This window comes from Trichechus manatus, unplaced genomic scaffold, assembly GCF_000243295.1.
Source record: "Trichechus manatus latirostris isolate Lorelei unplaced genomic scaffold, TriManLat1.0 scaffold00111, whole genome shotgun sequence".
In the NCBI taxonomy this organism is placed as follows: Eukaryota; Metazoa; Chordata; class Mammalia; order Sirenia; family Trichechidae; genus Trichechus; species Trichechus manatus.
Window position 1 is genome coordinate 109,869 of NW_004444047.1, and position 12,234 is coordinate 122,102.

General features: G+C 46.4%; 1 protein-coding gene across 3 annotated transcripts in view; it reads left to right on the top strand.

Annotated features, from left to right (window-relative positions):
- Positions 1–12,234, top strand: part of PIGG (phosphatidylinositol glycan anchor biosynthesis class G (EMM blood group)) — a 60,454-nt gene that overhangs the window by 8,964 nt on the left and 39,256 nt on the right. For 2 of the 3 annotated variants that reach the window (XM_012557604.2, XM_023737960.1), the window contains exon 3: positions 10,979–11,188. In XM_012557604.2, the coding sequence (XP_012413058.1) occupies positions 10,979–11,188 (210 nt within the window). Of the gene's footprint in view, positions 1–10,978; positions 11,189–12,234 lie in introns of those variants that run through there. The other variant, XM_023737961.1, reaches the window with a different exon arrangement.

Sequence of the window (12,234 nt, forward strand, 5' to 3'; positions counted from 1 at the left end):
TTTATATTCCCACCTAGGATTGGGATTGCTGGGTAATATAGTAGTTCTGTGTTCATCTTTTCTGAGGAGCTACCAAGCTGTCCTCCACCGTGGCTATAGCTGTATCATTTTATATTCCCACCAGCAATGAATGACAGTCCCAGTTTCTCTACAACCTCCTGAACACCTGTTGCTTTCTGATGTTTTGATCATTGCCATTCTAATGGGTGTGAAGTGCGTGTCATTGTGGTTTTGATTTGTGTCTCCCTAATGGCTAGTGAAAGGACCCCGGGTGGCGCAGTCGTTAAGTGCTTGACTGCTAACTGCAAGGTCAACTGTTTGAACCTACCAGCGGCTCTGCAGGAGAAAAGACCTGGCAGTCTGCTCTTGTAAAGCCTACACCCTAGAAAACTATGGGACAATTCTGCTTTATCCTATAGGGTCTCTGTGACTCAGAATGAACTTGATGGCTGTGGTGAAATTCGTTTCTTTATGTGGCCTTTTGCCTTGGTTCTTTAGAAAAATAGTTTGGGAAATTTTCCCTCTAAAGCCCTGAGGAGTTACTTTGCCCTAGTTTTCTGCCCTAGAGGGTTTGTTACTTTCATGCAGGTTGATTGACATTTTCTGGGCAAGCTGTAAACAACTTGACTTTCTGTCTGGCCCTGGGCTGCAGCCTACCCTGTGATTGGTATGCACCTTGCAGGGACTGGTCAAGAGACTATGCAAATGAAGTGATTATAGACTATGTAAATGAAGTGTCTGTGGCCTACTGAGAGGGGATTGGTCAGTTTGTGGCTCCTGCTGGGAGGGGCCATGCCTTGAAATTGACAAGTAGTTGTGTGTGCATATATATGTATATATATTTATGCAGCCAGCTCCGCAGAGGTTTTTATAGTGACAGAAAGAAGCAGGAAGAGAAGCAGCAGCAAGAAGCAGAAGTAAGAAAGAAGAAGCAAGGAACCTCCTAGAAGAGCTGTAACACTGAAGGCGGCAACAGGCTCAGAAGGGGCCCTGCGGCAGAGCTGGTGGTGACAGACGACAGGGCCAAGAGGAGCCTGTCCTGAGGCCTGTCCTGCTGAGAGGAAATGAGACATCTGTCCTGCACTGAAGAAGGGAAACTTTGCCTACACGCTTCCTGATCCTGACCCTGAGTTGTAGCTTGTTGATCCTGATCCCGAGTTGTACCCTGTTACTTCTTTGATGAGCCACTTAACTCTCAGTATGGTCTGTGAGTTCTGTGTGGCCGTTGCAACAGATTATTGAACTCGGAAGAGAAGTAGAGAGTACCACAGGAGGGATGGCAGGTGTCTGAATTGGTGAAAAGGTTGGAGAGTGGAGGTATATCTGACCTCTACCTGATAGGAATCAGCTTTGGGCTGATCCTGGTCATTGTCCCCCCTGAAGTTAGGTTCTGATGGCACTTAACAACAGTGGCCGTGATGGAGTCCCTGAGTGGCCACAGTGCAGTGAATTACTTAATATGGCCCTTCTAGCCATAGTCTCTGTAATTCCCACGAAATGACTGAGTGGGACTATGCAAATGAGGTATATGGAACCCTATCAAGGGGATTGGTCAGTTTTGCCATCCCAGTAGGCTTAAAGGGAGACAGAGAGAGTAGGACCTGGAAGAGAGGGAGAGCTGTAACATCAGAGATGGCGAGAAGCAGCAGCAGAGAAATGGCCATAGCAGAACCGGGAGACGGCGTGGTGGGCTTCCTGGCCCATGGAGTTGGAGCTGAGCGCCTTCAGGCAAGAGGCTTACTGGCAGAGTGGGGAGCCTCTGGGCACTTACCAGCAGAGCTGAAAGAGCTTTGTAACACTTGCCTGAGCAGGGCAGAGGCCACGCCTAGAGGCCGAGGGGCCAAGGGTGAGGAAGAGACCTGCCTGTGAGCAGAGCTGAGAAGAGGCTGTCATGATGGGAAGATCTGTATCCTGAGCATTCGTGAACCTGAATTGTAACCTGTTACTTCCCTAATAAACCCAAAATCATGAGTATGGTCTGTAAGTTATGTGTGGCTATTGCAGCAAATTATCGAACTCAGCAGAGTGTGCCGTCAAAGGGACAGATGGTATCAGATTTGGTAAAAAGGGCTGGCAAGAGGAGGCTTGTCTGACCTCCACTTCATAGGACTCAGTCTTGGGCGGTTGATCTTGATCCTCCTTTCCACTTGTGAAGTTAATGCCTCTGACACGCCGTTTTTACAGTGGCACAAATGGTTAAGCACTTGACTACTAACTGAAAGATTGGTGGTTTAAGCCCACCCAGAGGTGCCTTGGAAGAAAGGCCTGGTGATCTGCTTCTGAAAGGTCACAGCCATGAAAACCCTATGGAGCACAGTTCTCTGACACACATGGGGTCGCCGTGGCTCAGAATCAACTCGACAGCAACTGGTGGTGGCTAATGATGTTGAGCATCTTCTTGTGTGCTTGTTGACTGTTTAAATATCTTTTTTGGTGAAATGTGTGTTTCAGTCCTTTGCCCATTTTTGGTTGAGTTTTTGTCTTTTTTCTTAGTTGGAAAAGTATATATATATATGGGGTATTGTACCCTTATTGAATATGTAGTCCCTGAAAATTTTCTCCCAATCTTAGGTTGTCTCTTCATTTTGTTGATAAGTTCTTTGATGAACAAAAGTATTTAATTTTTATGAGGTCCCATTGATCTGCTTTGTCTTTTGCTGCTCATGCTTTTGTTATCATATCTGATAAACTGTCATTAAAAACTAGGTTCCACAACCCCACTGTACATTTTCTTCTGAGAATTTTATGGTTTTAATCTTCGTATTTAGGTCCTTGGTCCATTTCTGATTGTTTTTTGTGTATGGTATGAGGCATGGATCCTGATTCGTTCTTTTGCACGTGAAAATCCAATTTTCCCAGCATCATTTCTTGAAGAGACTCTTTCTTCCTTGTTGAATGGACCTGACACCCTTGTTGAAAATCAGTTGACTGCATGCAGGTGTGTGGATTTGTATCTGGACTTTTTATTCTATTTCACTGGTCTGTATTCAATACCAAACCCATTGCCGTCGAGTCAATTCCAACTCATAGCGACCCTGTAGAACAGGGTAGAACCATAGGGTTTCCAAGGCTATAATCTTTACAGGAGCAGACTGCCACATCTTTCTCCTTCGGAGTGATTGATGGGTTCGAACTGCCAACCTTTCAGTTAGCAGCCGAGTGCTTAACCACTGTGCCACTAGAGCTCCTTTATATTCTATACCAGGCTGTTTTAATTACTGTGGCTTTATAGTATGTTTTGAAATCGGCAAGTGTGCGTCCTCCCACTTTATTCTTCTTCGAGATTGCTTTAGCTATTTGGGAAATGCACAGATTTTTAAGTGTACAGTTTGTTTTTTTTTTCCTAAATTTTATTTATTTCGTTGTTCTTGTGGAGAATATACACAGCAAGAAAATACACCAATTCGGCAGCTTCTACGTGTATAAATTAGTGACACTGATTATATTCTTCAAGTTGTGCAACCATTCTCACCCCCCTTTTCTGAGTTGTTCCTCCTCTATTAACATAAACTTGCTGCCCCCTCAGGTTCCTATCTAATCTTTCAAGTTGCTATTATCAATTTGATCCCATGTAGATAGATCTTAAAAGAGTATAATGCTCAAAGCAGACCTTTTTTACTAGTTAAGCTAAACTATTGTTTGGTTTTAAGATGACTTCGGGGGCAGTTTGATGTGTTTTGACAAATATGTATACCCATGCAGCCCCCTCCTCAATTAAGATACAGAACAATACAGATCATTTTCATGGCTCCAGAAAGTTCCCTCAGGCCCCTTTCCTGGCAGGGATCCCCTTTCCTTCAGTTTCCAGTAATACTCTTCATCCCCTCAAACACTCATTGCCGGCCTCCTTGGGGTTGTCGAGTCTCTGCTAACAGCCCAAGGCCCTTCTGACTCGACTGAGCACCCTGAAGCCAGGGTTTTGTTAACGCCTCACATTCCAGCTTCTGTGCTGCGTAACAGATTACCACCGGAAGCACCCAGGCTCTGTGGGCCAGGAGTGACTGTCTGTTCCTGACATCTCGGGCCTCAGCAGGAGGAGTTGGGTTCGGGCAGCAGTCATCCCAACCACGCATATCTGGCATTGATGCTGACTGGCCCAGGGTCCTTGGTTCTTTCACGGGCGCCTCTCCGCAAGGTCTCTGTACAGGCTACCTCATACGTGGTGGTGGCTCCGAGGGTGAATTTCCTGAGAGCATGCCAGCAGAAGAATTGCCCTTCTTGAGCTGGCCACAGGGCCGTGGCACCACCTCTGTCGTTGTCTCAGAGGCCCCTCGTTTCTAGGGAGGGAACCGACTCTGCCTCCCGATGGGGTGGCATGGTCTGGAAGAGCAGCAGGACCAGAAGCATTGTGGCCGTTTTTGGAAAATACTGTCTGCTCATGCACATCTGTGAAAGGCCCAGATGATGTTTCCCAGGCCTGCGGCAGGACTCAGCCTCAGACTCAGCCAGCCTTGATCTTGTCAGGGCTTGGCATCAGGGCTTGGCATTAGGCCTGGTTGGCATCTAGAGTAGGTCTTTCTTCAGGACATAGTCCTCACGGTGGCAGGGCCTCTCGGTGCATCAGCTGGATGCCCATGGTGCCGCGGAGATTCTGTCTGGAGGCCGTCATGCCCCGTATGGCTCTGACAGCCGCTGAGCCCGAGGAAAGACTTCGCGTGAGAGGACTCAGTGTGTAAAGCGGGGTTTCACCTTCACACCTCTCACATCCGCAGGAGCCCTGTCTTAGTTATCTAGCACTGCTGTAGTGGAAATACAAGTGGGTGGTTTAACGAACGGCAGCCTATTTTCTCACAGTGAGGAGGCTGGAGGTCTGAATTCAGGGCGTCAGCTCCAGGGGAAGGCTCACTCGCTCTCTCTGTCGGCTCTGGGGGAAGACCTTTGTTCCTTGGCTCCGTGGTGATCTCCATGTGGTGTGACATCTGTCTTCCCTCAGCTGTTTGCTCACTTGCTCGTTTCATCTCTCATATCTCAAATTTTGAGATTGACTTAAGACATGCCCTACACTAATGCTGTCTCATTAGTTTAACAAGGAAAACCCATTCCCAAATGGGATTATAACCAACGATTCAGTCCCTCACGAACCCCATAAACCAGCGTTTGTTTAGATCCACGTCCCTCCAGGGGCGTTGGGAAGCCCCATCCTGGGCAGCCCCAGTCAGATGTCAGCGTCATGGTGTTGGGTGCGTATTTGTGTCCGCTGTGCCCTGTGCTGTTCTTTGTGCCTGGAAGAGCAGGTGTTACCTTCACTTCCCTGTAGAGGAGACAGGCATGGGGATTAAGTCCATCCACTGCTGGTGGCTGAGCTGGGACTAGCCGCCGCCCGGGCCTCCACTCACTGCTGCTTCCTCCTCAGAAGCTGACGGCTGAAGAGGTTGGGTGAGGGGCAGCACCGCCCTCACTGTGCCCGCTTTGCTCCCGGTTTGCCTTCCTGCTAGAACGGCCCTCTACTCCTGAGCAGGTGAGGCCTGAGAGCCTCTGGCTAGGTCCACAGCCACCAAGATGATGCCACTTTCACTCCCTAGAGGTGTGTCTACCAAAAGGCTAGGGGTCCACTCTCGTGAAGCCTCAGTGCCAGACACAGACTCTCTGCACTGCTAATGCGTGCCCTATGGGCGTCTTTCCCAGGCAGTGCGCTTGCCTCTGTCACTCTCACTCACTGATCCCACACGGCTTCCCCCTGACCCACTGTGTGCCAGGGGCTGTGAGCTGCTCTGACCCCACAGGGTGTGTCGGAAAGGTAGGCCGACGGCAAACAGACAAGGTATTTTCAGATGGGAGCTGTGTGCAGGGTGGGCAGGCATCTCCAGGGTGGCGGCCTTGGTGGACCTGAGTGCTGTGTGCAGAGAGGAGGTCCAATCAGAGGGAGCCAAGGTCTGGGCCAGGAGAGAGCTCAGTTCACTTGCAGGTCAGAAATAAGGCAGATATGGCTAAGGCAGCAGCAAAAATGTAGGCCTTGTGTCCATGGTAAGAATTTGGAGTTTTATTTTAATTGCAGTGGAAAGAGATTGGAGATTGTAAGCTTTGTTGTTGTTCGTTGCCGTCAAGTCAGCTCCCACTCATGGTGACCCCGTGTACAACAGAACGAAACATTGCCTGGTCCTGTGCCATCTTCATGATCGTTGGCATATCTGAGTTCGTCGTGGTTCCACTATGGTGACCATTGTGTCAGTCCACCTCACGGAGGGTTTCCCTCTTTTTCATTGACGCTGTGCTTTACCAGGTCTGATGTCCTTTTCTAGTAATTGGTCTTTCCAGATGATGTATCCAAAGTAAGTGAGCTGATGTCTTGACATCCTTGCTTCTGTGGAGCATTCTGGTTTTATTTCTTTCAAGACTGATTTGTGTGTTCTTCTAGCAGTCCATAGTATATTCAATATTCTTTGCCAACACCACAATTTGAACACATCGATTCTTACTCTATCTTCTTTTTTCGTTGTCCAGCTTTTGCATGCATATAAGGCGATTGGGAAGACCATGGTTTGGGTCAGACAGACCATAGTCATCAAAGTGACATCTTTGCTTTTTAGAACTTTAAAGAGGTCTTTTGCAGCAGTTTTGCTTAATTGCTGTACATCATTGTATTTCTTGACTGCTGCTTCCATGGATGTCTATTGTTGATCCAAGTAGAATGAAATCATTGACAACTTCAATTTCTTCATTTATCATGATGTTTTCAGCTAGAAGGTGACATTTAATTTTCATTGTTGAAAAAGTACCCTGGCTTCTGTCTAGAGAGTGGGCTATAGGGAGGCAAGATGGAAATGGCTGGCCAGTCAGGAGAATGATGAAGTAGTTTGGGCAAGGGTGGAGGTGGCTCAGACATGGTGATAGCAGTGGAGGTAGAAAGAAGTGGATTACTGCAAGGTATATTCTAGAACAGAGCTACTCACATGGAGCCCACAGGCCAAATGGTATTGGTCTGCTCTCAGGTTGTTTATGGTGCAGGAAGAGATATGTGCAGAAGTTGAGAGTAAGCATGTGAAAACTTTCTAGCAGCTTGACGGAGTAATTTTATTGAACCCAATAATGCAAAGTTGAGGCTTGTATTTTGTATGCCTTTGTTTTTTTGTTGTCATTTCATTTTTCTAGTAATTTTTATTGTATTTAATAAAACTATCGATCCATGATAGAAGTTTCAAAACAAAAAATAAGTGGTCCTTTATATCAAATTGTTGGAGATGCCCTGTTTAGAGAGCCAGCAGGGCTGCTCACAGACGTGGCTGAGGGGCAGAGGAGCCAAAGGAGAGTTCATACTGAGTGTCCGGTGTCACCTTTTCCTGGTAAGGGGAAGCCTAGCAGAGGAGGAGTGACATTTTCTCATTGATTTGTTTTTGTTGTGTACTTATGTGGGGAGCAGGCAGTTGTGTATGGCCTGGTAGCCATCCAAGAGCAAGTGTATACGTCTGGGATTCAGGGAAGAAGCTAACGCTAGAATCATCAGAATGTGGACTGGGTGTCCACTGTTACATCCAGGAATAGCTCCTTGGTTTCCCTGAGTGCCTTTGGAACTTCTGGACCTGCCAGCTTCTGGCTCTGACATCAGGGTAATTGTGGCCTTTTAGAGTGAGTTGGAAGTGTTGCCCCCTCTTCTGTTTTCTGGAAGTTTGTGTAGGATTGGTATTATTTCTTCTTGAAGAATTCACCAGTAAAGCCATTTGGGCTGAGTTTTCTTTGTGGGAAGAGTTTTAAGTACTAATCCAATGTTTCTGTTTGTTATCAGATTTTCTGTTTATTCTTGAGTCACTTTTGATAGTTTATGTCTTTCTGGGAATCCATCCATTTCATCTAAGTTGTTTTACTTTTGTAGGGTTGGTGGTACTGTCCTCTTCTTTGATTCCTGATTTTGGTGGTCTCTGTCTTCTCTCATTTTCTTGGTTGATGCAACAGAAGTTTTGTAAATTTTGTTGACCTTCTCAAAGAAACTCCTTTTGGTTTTATTGATTTTTCTCTATTGTTTTTTTGCTTTCTATTTTATTGATTTCTGCTGTAATCTTTAGTATTTCCTTCCTTCTTCTTGCTTTAGTTTGCTCTTTATAGTCTAGATTTTTAAGGTGGAAGCTTATTGATTTGGCATCTTTTCTAATCTTGGCATTTACAGTTTGTAAAAATGGCATGGAGGCGTCAGACCTCGTCTGACTTCACAAGCAGGAGGAGAGAAAATCAAGATCACAGCCCAAGGCTGCTTCCTGTAAGGTGGAAATTAGACATACATCCTCTCTCTAACCTTTTTACCAGTTTTGACACCAGCCTTCCATCGCATAGCACTCTCTGCTTCTCTGCTGGGTTCAATAATTCGTTATAGTGGCCACACAAAACTCACAGACCATACTCACAATTATGGGATTTATTAGGGAAATAACGGGTTACGATTCATGATCAGGAATGACTCAGGATACAGTTGTTTGATGAGGACAGCTTCTTTTCAGCCGTGCCCTCGGGCAGGCCTCTCCCTTGGCTCTCGACCCCTCGGCCCCTCAGACCTCAGCCTGTCCTCTGCCCTGCTCAGGCAAATGTTACAGCTTTTTAGCTCCATCAGCGTGAGCCCAGAGGCACCCCCACTCAACCAGTAAGACTTGGCCCAAAGACATTCAGCTCTCTCGCTCCATGGGTTGGCACGCACACTGTAGCCACTTCATTTCATGGGCCCAGAAGCCCACTGTGCCATCTTGCGCCAGTCTCCTGGTTCTGTTTCCACTGTTACTCTGCTGCCACTTCGTGTTGTCTTGCGCCATTTCCGGTGTTACAGCTCCCTCTCTGTCTTCGGGGTCTAGGAGGTTCTTAATGGAGGGACCCCAAGTCCAAAGGATGGGATCCACTCCTGGCTCTTCTTCTTGGTTGTTGTGAGGTCTCCTTTCCCGTCTCTGAGATTGGCTTCCTTTATGCCTAGGGGGATTGCAAAACTGACCAGTCTCCTTGTGTTAGGGTTTCATACACCTTATTTGCATAGCCCCAGCCTCACAAGGGTTCCATGTACCTTATTTGCATTATTAGCAGGCTATCCATTCCCCTTGATGGGCCACAAGCACCTTATTTGCATACTTCCACCCAATCATGTAATTGTAATTACTGCACCACACAGTTATACTTTTCCCTTTAAGCATTTATTTAGTTGCATCCTGTAAATTTTGATATTTTTTTTAACTTTAATTCAGTTCAAAATAATTTCTAATTTCCTTTGTGACTTCTTTGATCCGTGGATTATTTACAAATGAGTTGTTTAATTTCTAAGTATTTTGGGATTTTCCAAATTTCCTCTTGTTTATTTCTAACTTAATTTTATTGTAGTCAGAGAAAATACTTTGAATGATTTCAATCCTTTTAAATTTACTGAGATTTGTGGCCTAGCATATTATTTATTCTGGAGAGTGTTCTATGTGTGCTTGAAAAGAATGTATAATCCGTTATTTTTTGGTAGAGAGTTTTATAAATGTCAATTAGATTTGGCTATATGCTTTATATATATGTATACATGAAGACGAAAGAAGTGACACATTTGAATTACGGTATTGGCAAAGAATACCGAATATACCACGGACTGCCAGAAGAACGAACAAGTCTGTCTTGGAAGAAGTACAGCCAGAGTGCTCTTCGGAAGTGAGGATGGCGAGACTTCGTCTTGTATACTTTGGACATGTCAGCAGGAAGCAGTCCCTGGAGAAGGACATCATGCTTGGTAAAGTAGAGGGTCAGTGAAAAAGAGGATGACCCTCAATGAGATGAATTGATACAGTGGCTGCAACAATAGGCTCAACATAGCAATGATTGTGAGGATGGTGCAGGACCTGGCAGTGTTTCGTTCTGTTGTACACAGGCTGTGAGTGAGAACCAACTCGCTGACACCGAACAACAACAATAGACTTGCTGATTTTACGTCTAGTTCTGTAAATTATTGAGTGTGTATTGACGTCTAATTATTAATTATTGCTTATTTTCGCTTGAACAGTTTGGTCAGTTTTTGCTTCATGTATTTTGGGACTCTGTTGTTAGGTGCATATATGTTTGTAATTGTTACATTTTATTGTTACTTTTGGGAGAGAGGATTTGCTGAGCTCCTTACTTAGGCACTCTAGATGTTTAGCTAATTCATATTTGCTGTTAAAGAAGTTTGGCATTATCGAGATCCCTGTTTATTTTCATTGCATGGAATGCTGGATTCCCGTGTTGTAGGTTGTTGTGTAAATCCAGGTCACGGAAATCCTTTAACCATTCATACAGCCTTTTACATTTGATGCTTAAATTAGGGCCCTGCCCGATGTGCATTGAGAATTATTAGCATGAGATTCTTGACTTAATTCTCTGTTGAGGAGGTAGGTATGAGAACACATCATGTAAGGAATCAAAGGTTACCGTCTCCTCTCAAAGTAGGGTGTAACATTGGGGGGAGGAGCAGGAAGGTGGTCCAGCTGGCGTCTCTGGGCCAGTCTACTTTGAGACTTCTAGAGAATTTATGTTCAGAGACCACTTTCCTCCTTGGGTGTGTGAGTCTGCTGTCTCATTCAAAGGTGGGACATTGGAATCACTGGGTCATAAGGTCAGCATGTGGAGTTTGCTTGTCGTATGGAGCAGATTTGAAGTTAAGTGGGAACCCAGATATACCAGCTCATGTTTTCAGCACAGGGCACACTTTCAGCCATTTGCTTCAAGTCTGTTATTGATCAGTACTCCTCTCTGCTGTTGACCCATGCTTTCTCTCTGGCTGTGCTATCCTCACTGTCCCTGCAGCAGCCTCCTCGATCCTCTTGTCAGCTGGAAGGATCATTCACTGTCAAGTTTTCATTGTTGAGTTTGCTCTTCTGCCCAGAATCTGTGTGTAGCTTCTCCCGCTTTGCCCAGCTGTGGTCCTCAAGAAGATCAGCCCCAGGATTGGGGTGCCCCAGTCCTGTGCACACTATTTTATCTGTAAGATGGCTTTCGGTGTCCCTTCTCAGGCGACACGTTTGGATTCTCAGGTCTAATTCTCGACCGTTTCTCCCTGCAGGCGTTGATGACAGGGAGCCTTCCTGGCTTTGGCGATGTCGTCAGGAACCTCAATTCTCCGGCGCTGCTGGAAGACAATGTGATAAGGCAGGCAAAGGCTGCCGGGAAGAGAATAATCTTCTATGGAGATGAAACATGGGTTAAATTATTCCCAAAGCATTTTGTGGAATATGATGGAACGACCTCGTTTTTTGTGTCAGATTATACAGAGGTTAGTTTTTAAAACAAGAGAGATATGTTACACTAGGTAGAGCCCGCATGCCCATTGCTGAATGGGAAGCAGTACACTTGTGTATGTGGCTTTGCTAGTATGTTGGGTGAGTGTGGAGAGATTTTAAGGGTTACGTTCATGTCAGCAGTGGAGAAGTGAGCCACGTTCTGTGGAGCCCAAAGCACAGAGCAGTGAACTACCTTGTCACGGGGCATGAAGGGTCAGGAAGGGCCTCACAGTGGAGGAGGCTGTAGGAGCCAGGTGTTGACGGGTGAGCAGGACTTCCCCAAGCAGACACAGTAGGGTGGCAGCATCTGGACATAACCAGCCCATAGGACTCCAGGGCCTACCTGGGACTCTTGGAGCTGTTTGGTTCTCCGGGAGGTTGGGGGGGCAGATGGGCAGGCGGTGCGGGACTGGACACCCACGCATCTCGCAGGTGCAGCCTGTGGTGCTCCGTGACGGACAGTTCCTTTCAGTAGTAGCTGGGTTTCCCTGAGGCACGGTAAGGCGTCACTCACACGCTTTTCTTTGTCACGGACTTTCCTTGTGGAAGGGAGTGGCTAGCTGAGGGCTACACTGCTAATCTCATGATGTGGTTATTTCAGAAGTAGATTGGCCATTGGCTGCTGGGTCTCTCCCTCCAAGTCAGCCTTCTCGTGCGACACACACATGCCTCAGCTCTTGGGTCTGCGCCCCGTCCTGCTTGTCACCTTTAATCCCAGGCCCATTGTGGCTCGTTTATGGCCGTCTGCCGGGAGTTCCGCAGTGACAGCTTGGGGCCCCGTTAGCCCCAGTAGTGGTCCCACAGAAATGCTTTCTCATTTGTCCAGAGCAACCCTTGCTCATTGAAATTATCTGCATGGTGTGTTCTGTCTGCAGCCTAGAGACGTGAAAACCATATTATAAAAAGCCTAATTTAATGCTCGTGTTTGCTTTTTTGTTTTTCGTCTTTTCACTCCTATGAGTCCTGTTACTGGAATGAACCCCTAGATTTTAAAGTGACCTTGTCAGTTTTGCTTTGGGGAGTACAGACCAAGGGGGCG